General features: G+C 34.1%; 1 protein-coding gene across 1 annotated transcript in view; it reads left to right on the top strand.

Moving 5' to 3' along the window:
• LOC118009640 (homer protein homolog 1-like) overlaps positions 1-15,048 on the top strand; it is a 25,560-nt gene extending 10,512 nt beyond the window's left edge. The window contains exons 3-4 of the mRNA XM_035003788.1: positions 11,232-11,373; positions 14,914-15,048. Coding sequence (XP_034859679.1) covers positions 11,232-11,373; positions 14,914-15,048 — 277 coding nt within the window. The remainder of the gene's footprint in view (positions 1-11,231; positions 11,374-14,913) is intronic.
• The last annotated feature ends 1,358 nt before the right edge of the window (positions 15,049-16,406 follow it).

The raw sequence follows: 16,406 nt of genomic DNA, 5'->3' as shown, positions 1-16,406 counted from the left end.
ATTTATTTATTTATTTATTTATTTATTTATTTATTTATTTATTTATTTGGAGCATGAGCTGGAAGGAGGGGGCAGAGGGAGAGGGAGAGAGAGAGAATCTTAAGCAGGCTCCAGACCCAGCACACAGAGCCTGAGACGGGGCTACCCTGAGATCATGACCAGAGCCGAAATCAAGAGTCCACTGCTTAACTGACTGACTTAAGGTGATCATTTATAAGCTTGATTTTTTTCACCATCAGTTTGTTGTTTATGCTTAAGAGTTTGTTTTTGGTTTGCCTCCTTCTATGTCTTTTCCCCCCTTATGTTCTTTTGTTTTGTTTCTTAAATTCCACATTTGAGGGAAATCATATGGTATTTGTCTCTCTCTGATTGACTTACTTTGTTTAGCATAATACTTTCTAGTTCCATCTATGTCGTTGCAAATGGCAAGATTTCATTCTTTTTCAACTACTGAGTAATATTCCATTATACATATATATCACATCATCTTTATCCATTCATCATTCCATGGACATTTGGGCTGTTTCCATAATTTGGCTATTATAGATATAATGCTGCTATAAACATCAGGGTGTATGTATCCCTTTGAGTTAGTATTTTTGTAAATGTAATTATTTTTAAGCAGAAATAAATATGAAGTTCTAGGAAATCAGATTAAATAACCTTTACAAACACACAGATTATACACATACACTCATTTAACTCTGTTTATTTTACCAGTAATCATAACCTAAACGCAAATTTTAGCTTTATAACAACTAACAATTACACAACCATTTTTATTATAGTCAAATTTTTCAAAATCAATAAAAACTGTCACTAAAATAATTTAACAGAATGTTTTTAAAGTTTTAAAATTTAGAGAAATAATCCTTAGGCCTTGTTAATATTTTTCAGAATATACTGTACAACCAGCATCTATGATATGTGTTAGACCATATAATGTCACTGCATGAAAAGACATTGAAAAAAGAATACTTTGAAAGATAATGAAGCAAAGTGGGAATGATGAATTCTTCCCCATTATTTATATAAACTAGGTCCAACATTGCATTAAGAACATAGATTAGATACTAAATTTCTGCTTTTATTAAATTTTGACAAATTAAATTAAAAAGACTTTTTGTACCTTACACATTTCTGAAATTAATGATAAATTAGAACCTTCAAATATTTAAAAAAATTATGGTGCAAATTGTCAAATTACTTACCCTGATAATTCTTTTACTTCATACCTCAGGTATTCATAGATTTAAACATAATGGACCATATTTTAAACAAGTATTACAATAATTTTGTAGGCACACTGTGTCTCTTATCTCCCTTTATCCATTAGTTTATTTTCGATAAATAATTAAATTATCCATATCCGCTTCTTATTTCAAATTGATTATGCTATTACTCAAGGTAATGTGGTGCTCTCCAAGTTTAAATTGCAGAAAGAATATTGACAACTGGGCACAGTCTTTTTGAGAATGGTCTTTTTTGAGACTAGCGATGGTATTTTATTCTGACTGTGCTCACTGAATAGCAAAGGAGTTTATCCTATTAGGATGTGTGTAAATCAAGAACAATTTTCTTTAGGCATTATGACTTGAGACAAGTAGAATCCTCATTGTGTAAAATGTACCTCTGATTTAAAATGTAGAAGCATAGTTTAATTAAAATGCATACTTTTTACTGAGATTAAGATCAAATTCTAAAAAACAAAAACTAAATACTTCGATCTAACATCAATTAATGGGAAGTCCTATCATTGCTTGGAACATTAAGATTTAAGAATGTGCTAACCAAAGAGTAACAGTGACAAAAACAAAATGAAACAAAGGAGCAACAATATTATCTCTGTGTATTCATGTTTGTAGGATCCTTTAGAGAGGTAAAGTGAAGAAACACACCAGGAGATTAATTAGTCACTTCAGTGGAATGACAATGGAAAGTGTTACAGTTTTTTTTTTTTTTTTTCCCTTAAGACAGCTTTGCTTATTTCAGGAGAACCAAATTTATCTAAAAATAATTTTAACATGATGACAAAAACTTAGTATTACATGCTGTCTAACTGAACATAATAAAAATATAAAAATAAAACATTCTTTCTTTTTCTACACGTCAAATGTTCAGGTATTATAGTATAACCCATTATTTTATCTACAGTTGCAACACTTCCATTTTTGTATAATAGAAAATTTATGTAAAAATCACATCAATGGAATTTTAGGTTATTTGCTCTCCCTGTTTCTCTTTTGAATGTAAAATATACCTTGCAACTGTATACACATCAATGTATTTGGATTGATCTCATTCTTTTTTAAGGTTAATATTTATATTCCACTACATTAATATTGTATTCTTTATGTAAAAGTATTCTGTTGGTGAGCACTTAGTTTACTTTCACGTTTTTTGATGTTACCCACAGTGCTGCAATGAACATCTTCCCACTTACAAATGAACTTGCTTTTGTAATAATATCCCCATAATAAATTTAAGCAAAAAATGTGCACTTTAAAAGTTTACCAATCTCAGATTGCCCTCCAAAATATTGCCTTAATTATACTCCTCTGTCTCTATTTTTTACCATACTGCTATCAAACTCTAAAAAGGGTTTGTTTTGCATATCATTAGTCACTAATAAATGCAGTATGCTTTCTGATGCTTATTTTCAATTTATTTTTCACTGTTTATAAAACTTGTTAACATTTGCATCTATAGTTTTAAAAACTGAGGGGCGCCTGGGGGTCTCAGTCATTAACTTGGTTATAAAATGCTTAGATCATTATTCCAAAGTCCTCCATACTAACTTAAAGGTGGCACATTATTTACATAGAATTGAGGAACAAAGTATCTTCATCTTTAGTCTCCATACAGAGTGTGTAAATTATATATATATATATATATATATATATATATATATATAAAATGTATAATATATTTTACATATTATATGTGTTTAAATGCATATATCGACTCTAGAGATAATATGGCAACACCACTTAACTTAACGACTGTTTTCCCTTAGAAGCCAAAGTGTTGAATGTGTTTCTTATTGGAGGAGTTAGGTCCTCCTTGAATGTTTCCCCATCAATCTTGTAATAAGTAGCAACCACAACTTTCATTGTTTTTACACATTTCACCAGAAATACATCCTAAATTTAATTTAAAATATCTTACAGACTTTAAATAATATAGAGACTTCTGACTATATTTGTCTTTTGTTAAAATTAACATAAAAAAGCATTAGATATTTATTGGATTTATTGTAAGAATATCTGAATAATTGCCTTCTTTCCATAGTAATATAGAAAAAGTGACCTTTAAAAATTTCTCTATAGGGGTGCCTGGGTGGCTCAGTCGTTAAGCATCTGCCTTCGGCTCAGGTCATGATCCCAGTGTCCTGGGATTGAGCCCCGCATAGGGCTCCCTGTTCCACAGGAAGCCTGCTTCTCCCTCTCCCACTCCCCCTGCTTGTGTTCCCTCTCTCGTGTGTCTCTCTCTGTCAAATAAATAAATAAAATCTTTAAAAAAAAAGAATAATTAAAAAAATTCTCTACTAATTTTGTTTCATATACATTTAAATATTTAAATCAAGCCAGCACACTTTATTTTTAAACCTAATTTTTTCACATAAAATTATGTAAACCGTCTTGCTGCCATCTTAAGCAAATCTGTTTTTCTTGCTGTGTATTTGAATAGCAATTTATGCAAACAATGACCTTACATTTAGTTTTTCTCTTCCTAAATTTATATCATTCCGGACTTCACACCTCGGTGTCATGGATCATTTTCTTATCTGCATATTCATGTTCTATTTTTCGTGATTTTTTTAATATGATAAAAATCTTTCATTTTTGTCTGGGCAAGTAAATAACTAGAGAAAATTATGCATATTTTTTAATTTAAAAAAATCTCATTTATCTTATAATTATGGCTCATTTGTGTATTTTTTTTCTAAGTTTTCTCTCCCATTCTGTCCCAAGTTTTCTCACCCATTTTGTTCCACATATATTATGTTATATTATGTAATATAATCTGAGTTGAGCTCTATGGTAGCAATCTTTATATTGAGTTGAAATTATTTGTTCATGGAGCTCTCTCCTTCATCAATTTAGATACCAAGTAACTCAAGAGTAAAAAAAAACATGTAATGATTTTTGTTGGATATAAGATCAGTTCTATTAGTTAATTTCTTTTTTTATTAACATATAATGTATTATTTGTTTCAGAGGTACAGGTCTATGATTCATCAGTCTTACACAATTCACAGTGCTCACCATAGCACATACCAAAAGAGTTCTATATTGCTTTCATTAGAAGAAAAATAAGTAAATGAATAAAACTGAAACAGCAATTGCAAAGACACCAATAAATATAGTGGAAAAATCTGGGAATAGCTTAAAAAATTCTAAGGCCTGATGGATGAATCAAACCTGAGAAGACCAGGAAATAGGCCTGTTCTGAGGATATCAGATAAATTCACAAAGATTCCTTTCTAAAGGCCAGTCATTAAGTGATATGAATCCAGGCTTTGAATGTCTTAGATTAATATTCTACTTTAACGCAGAGGAAAAAAACAATGATAGTCATGGTGCAGTGTAAATTTCTCCTTTTAAATTGTCTATATCTCTATTTTATCCATATAGTTGAGAAATAGTGGCTAGAGGCACTTTCTGGTATATTAAGAGTGATTCCCAGAGAAGATGAATTTGGAATTAAATAAGCAGCCAAACCAAGACGTGTTTAACACATTTGGATTCCAGGGGATTCCAGTGTTTGCTTTGAGGATTATTAATTATAATACTAATCATAATATATTGAGACCATAGTCTGTGCCAGATGATAGGTTGGATACAATATCCTCCTAAGTCCTCAAAGCCACCCTGCAAGGTAGGTAAGATTATAATAATCCCCACTTTATAGGTAATGAATCTAAGGCTTAGATGATTTCATTAGCAATGTTCTAATATTTTCCCGTGTGCATATTTTCCCCTCTGTTGTCACAATTATATTAAAAATTTTCACATTTATTATGATGTATTGGATTCGGTCATCTTTCAATAATATCATGGTGTGGTGAATGATTAAATAACTGACAAATTTATTGAAAATAAGTACATGAAAAAATGTAAAGGCTATGCTTATTCCTAATAATGGAAAAATGTACGAACTTGCTTTGGCAATAATTTTAATGAAGAAATAAGAAAATATATATTATTACATATATTCAGTAAGAATCAATGTATCATTATTTGTATGTATACCTAGGTAGGGGAGGCAGATTTTTCTCTCTACTCTCTTAGGGTTTTTCAAGTGTGCTTGAGAATTAAATTGACATAAGTTGGATTAACAGGAGAAAAGCATACAAATTTATGTAAGTTTTACATGACATGGGAGCCCTCATAAGAGATGAAGTTCCAAAGAAATGGTTCTTCGATAGTAGGTCAAACAGAGAGAGGCAATTGGTTTCTTTGAATGCAATTCTCTGTCTTTACTTCTTATCCTTTATGGTAAGAATGTTAACTTTCCTTCTGGTACAGGGAGAACATCTTTCCCATGGGAATTTCATCCCCTGCTTTTAAGAAAAAGAAGGAAGGTCAGAGTGCTTTTTATGCAATTGCTATTTTTGAACTGCCTTTAACTCAGAATAATCTTTATGCCAAAGTGGCATTATTTGGGGTGGCATATTCTGTCACCCTTCACTTGTACATATACTTAGGTTTATATCTATGCCCATGCTTATGCATATGTCTGATTTAACATCTATGTCACTATCCATACATATATATCAACCTCTGTAATTGTATCTGTTTATAATTTACCACAAAACAATAAAACTAACTTCATATGTTTTTTCTTGCATCAAAATTTTCCCAAAAAAAAAGGGTAATAAAAGGGAAAAGCTTGAAGAACTTTGTGCTAAGATTATCATAGAGCAAAAATTTTATATCAATTTCTGTTGCTTTCATATATGATACTGTTAGGCATATGTAAGTAATAAGTCTGTGTCCAAAATTGAATATTATCAAAAAATATTTTAAATTCTGTTTTTTTATTTAGAAAAAAGACTGTGTGTGTGTGCATGCACTTTTTTTTTAATCTAGGAAATGCAGAATGACTTTTTTTTTTTAATCTGAAGCTAACCCTTAAAAGAATAATAAACCAGTATGAAATAATGGATGAAAAGCCCACTCTCCAGAAAGTTCTCTTTGCATGTACTATTTGTTTTCTATCTTATTATTTATTTTTATTCCTTAGAGTAATAACGTGACTTGGACAGAAATAAGACTTACAGAGTTATGGTGAAAAAATAATTTTCTCTTAAAGACCCATCTTTTTTTTTTTTTAAAGATTTTATTTATTTATTTGAGACAGAGAGAATGAGAGACAGAGAGCATGAGGGTGAGGAGGGTCAGAGGGAGAAGCAGACTCCCCGCTGAGCAGGGAGCCCGATTCCCTGCTGAGCAGGGAGCCCGATGCGGGACTCGATCCCGGGACTCCAGGATCATGACCTGAGCCGAAGGCAGTCGCTTAACTAACTGAGCCACCCAGGCGCCCAAAGACCCATCTTTTAAGACAAAGATATGCCCTGGTCAAAAGTTGTGTAGGTCGGCCTCATTGTGAGTTTGTGTGAATAAAGTATTCTTCAACTGCTGCTAAATCTTCCTTTTGTTGATGGTCTACTGATCCTTTTTATTACATAAATGCTTATGCTTTAAACTCTAATTTCCGTTTAGGCAGCATATCAACATTGCTATTATCTAGAGTTCTGGCATTCTAGTTCTTTTAATTTGTGTGCCTACTACTTCTTACCTATTATATCCTCTACTTCCAGATTGTGAGTTCATGCTCAAAGTGATTTTTTAAGTGGCAATACTGAAAGTCCTGGGTTGAGGGTGTGTCCCTAAAGACCGGCCTATGTCTGTACAGCACTCTACGAGTCTTATTGCTCTGGAACCAATTTGGCAGGTGGTGGGGTGAGGGTGGATTTATTGTTTGGGGGATTTCTGGAACATGTTTAGTATAAATTCCAACCTCAGACCCCTTAAAACCCAATTTTGTAGTTACGAATTTTAAGAATGAAATAAATTTGTATCCATGCATCTAGCAAAAGCACTGAATGCTCTTTGTGCCACTGGGCAACGTTTTTCTTCAAATATAACTTTTCTTTTAAGGTGCAGCTTGATTTAAGAGTCATAGTCCCAAATCTCCATTAATACTTTATCTTCTTTTTCCATAAGAACTTGTATAAGTATGTACCATATATACTTTCATACATATATTCCTATTTCCATAAGAGTGTGTATAAGGTATATATATGTAAGGTGTATATACTACATAAATTATAATTCTGTTTGTTTTAGTATATGTTGGGGTTTAGCAAAATTAAAAAAAAAACAAGTAATACATCATTATAGCTTTTTTCTATGAATACTGCAATTTTCATCAAAAGAAATGACATCAATAATGTGTGTATATGTATAAGTATGTATATGTATATATATTAAAACTCACTATAAAAAAAACTCACTAGTATCCCATATCCTAAGGTTTTTGATAGCTCAGAATTCTTCCTTTGATTTCTATGAGTTCCATGATGTCATTCATCATGTGTTTTCTGCTTCCATACTCAGCAACAAGGTAGCAATCCCAGTGCGAATTGCCGCCTTCATCAGTTCCCACAGACAATCCATTCAAACTGAGCACTTCTTTAAATTAACTTGACCAAAGATTTTGCCTTTCCTGGCAAAGATTCAAATCTCTGAGCAGACAGGCTCCCAGTCAACTTGCAGGTCTCACTGTCCTACATCTTCCTTCATTCTCTCCAAGTTAGAACACATCCTCATCACCCACCACACACTTTTCTCCATCTAAGAATTATTTTCACACCTAGGTCTCATACAGGATAAGTTTATATGTCCAAATGCTTTTCAGGATATTTTACAAACAAATGCAGATTCTTTTTTTTTTAAAGATTTTATTTATTTATTTGAGGGAGAGAGAGAATGAGAGACAGAGAGCACGAGAGGGAAGAGGGCAGAAGGGGAAGCAGACCCCCCGCTGAGCAGGGAGCCCGATGTGGGACTCGATCCTGGGACTCCAGGATCATGACCTGAGCCGAAGGCAGTTGCTTAACCAACTGAGCCACCCAGGCGCCCCAAATGCAGATTCTTAAGAGGAATTCTAGTGGCAAATATTGATGAGAAACGATTTCGTACTTTTGGCAAATGTGTATACAGCTATTTTTTTGTTCTCTCTTTTTCTTCTTCCTCAGAGCAAGGAAAGGAAAACTCAGTAAGATGAAGGTCATTGTGGGTGGTAAATTTCCCTTTACATCAATAATATATTTCATTAGGTGGTGTTGTTCTAAGGCTAATGTAATCCCTTGTTTCCTTTGATGCCTGATCTGTCTCAACTGGTGCAACTAGCAATGTTTTTGGATAATGAGAATATCTTTGTCAGGAGAATACCACTCTCAGGCACTGTAGTAGACAAATGAAGGGGGTCTTTCCCCATTAGCATGTGGACTGCAACTCAGAAAGCTGTTGCAAATATGCAAATAGTCAGGCTAGTAAACCCCCCAATCCAAATTTGTGCTGATGCACCAGGGTGAGACTAACGTTTGCTCCAAGGGTATTGCTAGATATGCAAGAACGGAAGGCAATTTGAGTCAACCTAAACCTTCTAGGATAATTGTGTACATGAAGGAGATGTATAGCCCATTTCTGGCTTCCCCTTTTATGATTCTATTTTAATTTCGAGGGGGACACATTTGTTCCTAAATGCATTATGTTTATTTAGAGACATACTCTGTTTTTTTTTTTTTTTAAGATTATATTTATTTGAAAAAAAAAAGATTTTATTTATTTGACAGAGAGAGACACAGCGAGAGAGGGAACACAAGCCGGGGGAGTGGGAGAGGGAGAAGCAGGCTTCCCGCGGAGCAGGGAGCCCGATGTGGGGCTCGATCCCAGGACCCTGGGATCATGACCCGGGCCGAAGGCAGACGCTTAACGACTGAGCCACCCAGGCGCCCCGAGACATACTCTGTTTTAAAAATACATAATCTTCATTTATCTTGGAATGATTTCTTAAAGGAGTGATGCTAACAAAATAAGTAAATAGAAGCTGCTTCAGCCATAATTTTATAGACATGGCTTTCCTCCAATTGTATTCCTTTTCTGGAGGTCCATATAACTGAATGCTTTTTATCTGAAACAGTAAGAAAATAAGGCCTGGGAAATTGTAGTTTCTTTATCAACAGTGTCATGTATATTACGAAATGCAATAGAAAAATAAATATGTCTTACCATGATCCTGTGATTTTTTTTTTTTAAATAAGTGGTTCGGTTATATTTGCATTTTACATTCTGAGCCAAATGTTACCGCTTGTAGCCGAAGAGTGTCCTCTGAAAGGTGCCATTGTCAGAGGAAATTAATTCATGGCTCCCACTCTGGGCTGTCGGCATCAAATTGTTATCTTTCCCTTCCTCCCTGTCATTCAGATTAATAACATAAGTGGCGCTATATGCTTACAGCTTTCTTCCCCTTGTCATTTGACTCAGAATCTCCTCTGCACAAATAGTTTTTCTTCGGCAAATTTAACTGTACTGCAATGTATCTGTGTTTAGTTAAATGTGCTATAGGATCATTTCTCTTCTGACTACTCTTATTAAAGCTAACTTAATAGACCTCTTTCTGTTGTAGGTTTTTATTTCTTAAACGCTTCATTGCAGGATGGATTTGAGGTCTCACAACCATTTTTGGTTATAGTCTGGGACTAACATTATTTTTACATTGTTTATGATGCCTCTTAAAATGAGCTTTTTATTAAACATATTAAATCACTAACAATATGCACAATATAGTCACTTTTCTTAAGTCTCATGGTTATGTGATTCTTGCCATCTCTTTATGGAAATCGTCCACACAATGTGAATTTATGCATAAATACAGTGAAACTGGCAAATTATTCTATATTTAAACATAAATGTAATCAAAGGTGTGTAATGTTTAAATGTGTAGGTTTTATGTTCAAAAGAAATTAAGTGCATGTACCACTGAACAAAGAAAAGACCAGAAACCTTGGAATCTTCTTCATTTATAAACCAGGAAGCTATCAAAGCAAGACAGATCACTTTTGGAAGATTTATAGGTTCGACTTGCATTTTGAAGACGCTTATACAAGTTTTAATGCAAAAAACACAAAACCTGCAATAGGTATTTCACATTTTAATGGTTGGAAGATCTTGATTTGAAGTCAGGTCACTGCCACCAGGCTTCAAGTTCATGCCATTTCAGCAAACTGTTGCTACTTTCAGAGCTGCCTTGCACCATAAAGCTTGTTCTTACACATTGAAACACAGAGGCTTTGTGTTCTGCAAATTAGTATCTGTCTCCACTGCAGCTTAGGGGTGAATAGACCCTGCCTTTCCAATCTGGCATGGGCTTATTTCCTTGGAACAACCCAAATCACATCCCAAAGTTAAGTGGAAAGAGTAGGATTGTAGTTTTTAGCCCTTCAGTCTTTGCAGTACTTGAGAGTGGGTTGAAGGGGTGGGAATGAAAGCTGGGTTTCCATGACAATAACCAGTGTAGCAAGTATTCACTGACACACAAGGTACTGTTACTTGAGGTGTTGAAAGTGTCCGCTTTGCAGCTTTAGAGACTGGGGATATTTAGAGTCACAGGATGTACCCTTCAACACTATAGTGACTTATCCTTCCGATTCCTGCCTCAACTTTATGTGAACGTTCTTCCCTAAAGAGGGAAATGAAAATTTGAACATCTAGGCTATGTCTTCAGTGTCCCGGACAGAGGGAGATGAGGTGCGTAACCTTTACAGATCTGTATTGTGTCCCTGTGAGCCCAAAGAGCTCTGGGTTTCCCAAAGCAGGGGAGGATGCCAAGGGACTTGTTGATCCCTCCCATGTCCTCCTATGTGACACCTGGGTGTAGCAGAGACACATCTTGGCATTCATTCTTACTCCTCTGTAAAATCTCCACCTTTGTGTAGGCAGAACCTGTGATCTTCTTTTAACCAAGAGAATACAGTTAGAAGTGATCAGATGTCATTCCAGTGATTACATAACATTACATGTCAAAGGTGATGGGATATCACTCCCATGATTATGTTATGTTTTATACAATACCATCTTGCTAACTGACTTGCTCTACAATCTCTTTCTCCCTCCCTCCACTGCTGACTTTGAAGACTCAAGCTTCCATGAATTTTTCAGCTGCAGGAAAATGAATACTACCAACAACCTGTATGGGTGGGCTTTGTACCCTTCTCCAGTCAAGCCTTCCGATAAGAACCCAGTCCTGAGTGACATCCTGCAGAAGATGCAGCCTAGCCACTCCCAGATTGGTGACCCACAGGTACAGTGAAATAATAACTGTGGGATGTTTTAAGATGTTAAGTTTGTGGTGATTTGTCATATGGCAGTATAAAACTAATTCAGGGGATATGGAGAATTATAAATATATTAGAAAAAGCAATTTCAGAAGAAAAAACTTCAGAGGAGCATATCATCTCAACACAGTAAATAAATGACGGTGAGTAAAACAAGTATTATATAATACCCAAGTTTATGACATTGTGGATTGCAAACTCCTCACTTTTTCTCCTCAACCCCTTCTTAGGGCAAGATAGGGGTCAGCTATTTTGACATCAGTGAAAGGGATGCTACCATGGTCTTTGCCCTTCAGGAAAGAACAAAGAATCATTTGGGGGAGTACAGATCTAAGTGTGAATATTATCACAAAATATTAGGTCATTAACCTTGACTCAGTAATTATTTACTTGTTATAATTTAATTTAATGTTCAGTCTCATGAAGCATATAATCTGTGGTGATTGAAATTAAATAAAAATAATAACAGAATTATGGAAAATATGTACCATTTAAAGGTACAAGTGAATCAGAAAACATTTTGGGGTATTGAAAATAATAGCTGCCATGTGTTAAAACTATACTTACTTTCATAGTTCAAATCTCAACAGTAAAAATGATGGTATCATTCCCATTTAAAAGATGAAGAAAGTGAAGTCAAATAAATTGATTTTTCATTTTCTCCAATATAAATTTAATATTTTCAATCTCAGTTGCTCTCTGAATTATGCTTTATAAAATAAGTTTTATGAAGAAAAAAATAGCTTAATCAAATACATTTGGTCAACAGTAGGTTAAACTGTTGCTGTTTGTGTGTTTGGTTGTGTGTTGTTGATAAAGTTGTTGTTGAATTATATATTGGATTGTTTTACCTCCAACAAGGTTCTGTGAGCCTTGACTGCTGCAACAAAGATAAGCTCCTGCGGCGCCTGGGTGGCTCAGTCAGTTAGGCATCCAACTCTTGATTTTAGCTCAGGTCATGATCTCAGGGTCCTGGGAATGAGCCAGGCAGAGGGCTCCCCACTGAGCAGGGTGTTGGCTGGTCTCCCTCTCCCTCTGCCCCTCCTTCTGCATGAGCAATCATTCTCTCTCTTTCTCTTTCTCTAAAATAAATAAATAATTTTTTTTAAAAAAAGAAAGATAAGCTCTTGTGAAGATTAATTTCTCAAACTTAATGAGTACAGCGAGCATTGATCACAGAATACCTAATATTCCATCAAGCCAGAATTCACCAAAAACACTTCTCATGGATCATTTGTCTAGATAAACGTATAACAACTAATTCTTTCCAAAATTCCTCAAAAAGCTTAATGGTTTAAAAAATTGTATTATATCCTATTTGCCTAATTAAATATAGGGGCAAGCAAGGAAGTTTTACTCTCATATGCATCGAAGCTATATGACAACTATACATTTTTATTTGGTTACATTTAATGAAGTCTATTTATGCAAGGAAGATGTGAAATACGTTGCACATGTGTGAAAATTTCAGAAAATTGATGATAAAAATATAATGCAAGTTATTTTCCACATTTTCTATATATATGTAGAAAATTAATCTAAATATTCCTGTAACAACAATATTCCTATAGTATAATAAATTTATTTTCATAAATTTGGGATTAAAAATAGAGCAATTCAATAGTTCAACTATTGTGTAAAATATGCCTTGAATGGCATGATTCAGCTCACAGTCTATACAGATATTTTAAATAACAGGTGGCAAAAAATTAAAATAAAATAAAATAAAACAGCAAGTTGCATTATATCTTCATTTGCTTGATTAATTATTTTAGGCCTATTGAGTTTTGGTATATTTGAGATTTTGTGCCTTAAATAAATAAGAATTCAAGAATCAATATATGTATTACAGTATGGCTAACTGAAATTGAATATTACATCACGGTGTTTTGTGGGAAAAAAAAAAAGACTAAATATAAAGGAAGAATCCACATAATGAAAAAGTAGAAAAGAGCCAGAAGAGGAATGGGTGGCATTTTAAGTAGTTATGGAAAAATCAGGTCAATTTTATAACTATAAATATGCCTGATCAACCCTAAAATTGAAGCACTTATACAAATTTTTCAGTTCTGTGTATTATTTTTCTAGGTTTTATAATATACTGGTCACTCTGAGTTATTTTTAACAACAACAGTAACAACAGAAGTTAATCTCCACACAGGCCATTGATAATTTTCATTTAAGTATGCTTATATTGAAGACATTTATCAATGACAGAAGTTTCCTTTCAGGGGAGCTAAGGTGCCAACAGAAGTTTTGTTTTGTTTTTTACTAATCAAATATGTAGTTTTGCATATAATCCAGAGCTCCCGATTGGCATTTTAAGGAGGGCAGGCTCTACAGAGTGCGTATGATATTTTATTGCGAAATTAGGTCTTAGACATTGGCACAAACAATCTCTTAGGAATAGCTAAGTGTATGGGCTTTTAAAACAGAAAGATATTGGGTGCCTGGGTGGCTCAGTTGGTTAAGCGACTGCCTTCGGCTCAGGTCATGATCCTGGAGTCCCGGGATCGAGTCCCACATCGGGCTCCCTGCTCGGCAGGGAGTCTGCTTCTCCCTCTGACCCTCCCCGTCTCATGCTCTCTGTCTCTCATTCTCTCTCTCGCAAATAAATAAAATAAAATCTTTAAAAAAAAACCAGAAAGATATTATTGAGTGAGAATTTTCAGATTCTATGATAGGTAAAAGATAGTTTTGAGTAAGAGGACCCACTGAATTCCTTTCAGATTGTCTCTTCCCTTTTTTTTATAAAATATTGGACCCATTGAGAATATTTTTACATCTGAGATTGGTGATCATTTTATTCAAATTAGACAACTCTTTAATTGCCTGGACTTAAAACTCAGTTATCAACATAGTGAGCACATTAATGATTCTCTCTTCAGGGAGTTATAAATATTAACGTAATACCAATAATAATAATTATTATTATTATTATTATAACACATTATCATATATTTCACCATACATGATGTAAGAATATCTCCAATAGCATTGAATTAGTGAATTAGTGATTTTCTGATATGAGTTTTCTTTTGAAACATTAATTTAAATTAAGACTGTTCCGCATGTAAATATCTAAATGATGTACTGAATGGCAATTTGAATTCCTACGACCGGTTACTTGTACTGTATCTCTCAGTTACATCTGTTTTATCTTCCATCCTTTCATTTTTATGGGTTAGACCCATAGCTAGTAGATTGGCCTGTGGTTTATGAAAAGGATTGTGATAAAAATTTCTGTGTAACCACAATAGACTCTGTATTGAGAATTTTGATTGAGAAACAATGAGGGAGTCTGCTACATAAGACTGGGATATTAGGCAAAAGTAGCTGAGCCACATTAATAGTGATGTAATAAAATCATAATTAATAAGTAACTTCTAGAAGTGTCCTGTAGGGTGCCTTGAATTCAGTTACAATCTCTGTGACCCCGCAACCACTGCCCTCAAGCTCAGTGAGAGACTTGTCTACCTTTGGTAATAAACACCTTTTTTCTGTAGCTAGTGTTACGCTTACCAAAAAATGAAGCAAAACCCCCCAGTGAAACAGTTTTAAATCTCACTGTATCCAATTACTGTGTGACTCTTGTCAGCAATACATGCTACGTTGTCCTTCCCGACTACCAAATTGGATGATACTAATTTTTAAAGTTCTTGCCTGATATTTGCTTGAAAAAATAAAATACATTGAAAATTCATTGAGGAAAGATTTTAAGAATTGAACATTAAACATGGAGTTCCATAAGACACATTTATAAGATCAAATTAGTGGAAGTCTAGTGCAGTTCACTTTGAAGCGAGTGCTTTGTCAGGCATTCTTATCTGTTCTCTTAGCACAGCGATTATCAAACAGTAGGCATTTTGGTCACTGTATTACTGCAAAAGGGAAAACATCCAATTAACATTCCAAAGAAATGTTTTTACTGCTGCTAAGAGCTAACACAAATGTATAAGACTGAAAATAATTTTTCAAGATTTTTCTAGGTCATTCTGTCTCCGAAGAGGACAGAAATCACTTTGCCATATATTAATTTGCTAATTTCAGTTTCTCCTGCTACTCATAGTCATTATAATTTACTATTCTAGTGAAGCTGATTAGGTTAGGTGGCTCAGAGCTAGCAAGCTCTATGAGTTCCAATTTCTCCTAGTTTCAGTTTGATTCCTCGGAACTTAAGTAGGGAGACCTGTTGTGTGTACTCTCTAACGGTGCATTCAGAAAATGCAGTAGATTGTACAATCTACTGCGCTGCATTTTTAAATTTAATTCTGTTATCGCTTTTGTTTAATAGTTAAGAATTAGACTTATATAAAATGGAATTCTTGTCGGACAATCAGTACGGTGACATTTCAAAAACCCATCAACCAAATCTCATCATACTGCTCATCATGATCTACGTAATACTACAATTTAGCGAATTTAACAGGCTGTGAGCAAACAGAAGATGTCCAGCCAAATACGTTATTTCTTCATAATGCATTAGGAGATTTATATCAGGTAATGCATGCACAACATTTCTGAAAGTGCTTATTTAGTAAGTATAAAATAAATGTTTATTCTCATTTCGTATTTACCAATATGCATCTTTGTTATTACTTATTTTAGCTGAACTCAGTGAAGAAAGAGGTTTTGTTCAAATAAAAAAAAAAGTTATTTTTATCACTGTATAGCTATTTACTACTATTCCATGAAAGAAGAGCTTTCCATAAAACCGTCTATTTTTATCTCCTCACTAAATATTGTACAGATACAAAATGTGATCTCCCATGGGATTTGAATTCAGGCAAATTGGCATTGTGCCCTGCTCTGCTACATTGAAACTGTGACTTTGAACCAGCCATCTAATTTCACTGAGCCTCACATCCAAACTCAGAGCAAAAATAGGAAATATTAAGAGTATTATTATAAAGATTGAATGAACAGGGTAGTGAGCACATTGACTCTCACAGTAAAGGCTCCATAAGAATTTTCTTGCCCCAGATGTTCACTTGACTTG

Source organism: Mirounga leonina, unplaced genomic scaffold (genome assembly GCF_011800145.1).
Source record: "Mirounga leonina isolate KUSES-001 unplaced genomic scaffold, KU_Mleo_1.0 Mir_127, whole genome shotgun sequence".
In the NCBI taxonomy this organism is placed as follows: Eukaryota; Metazoa; Chordata; class Mammalia; order Carnivora; family Phocidae; genus Mirounga; species Mirounga leonina.
This window is presented reverse-complemented; position numbering and strand designations above follow the sequence as displayed.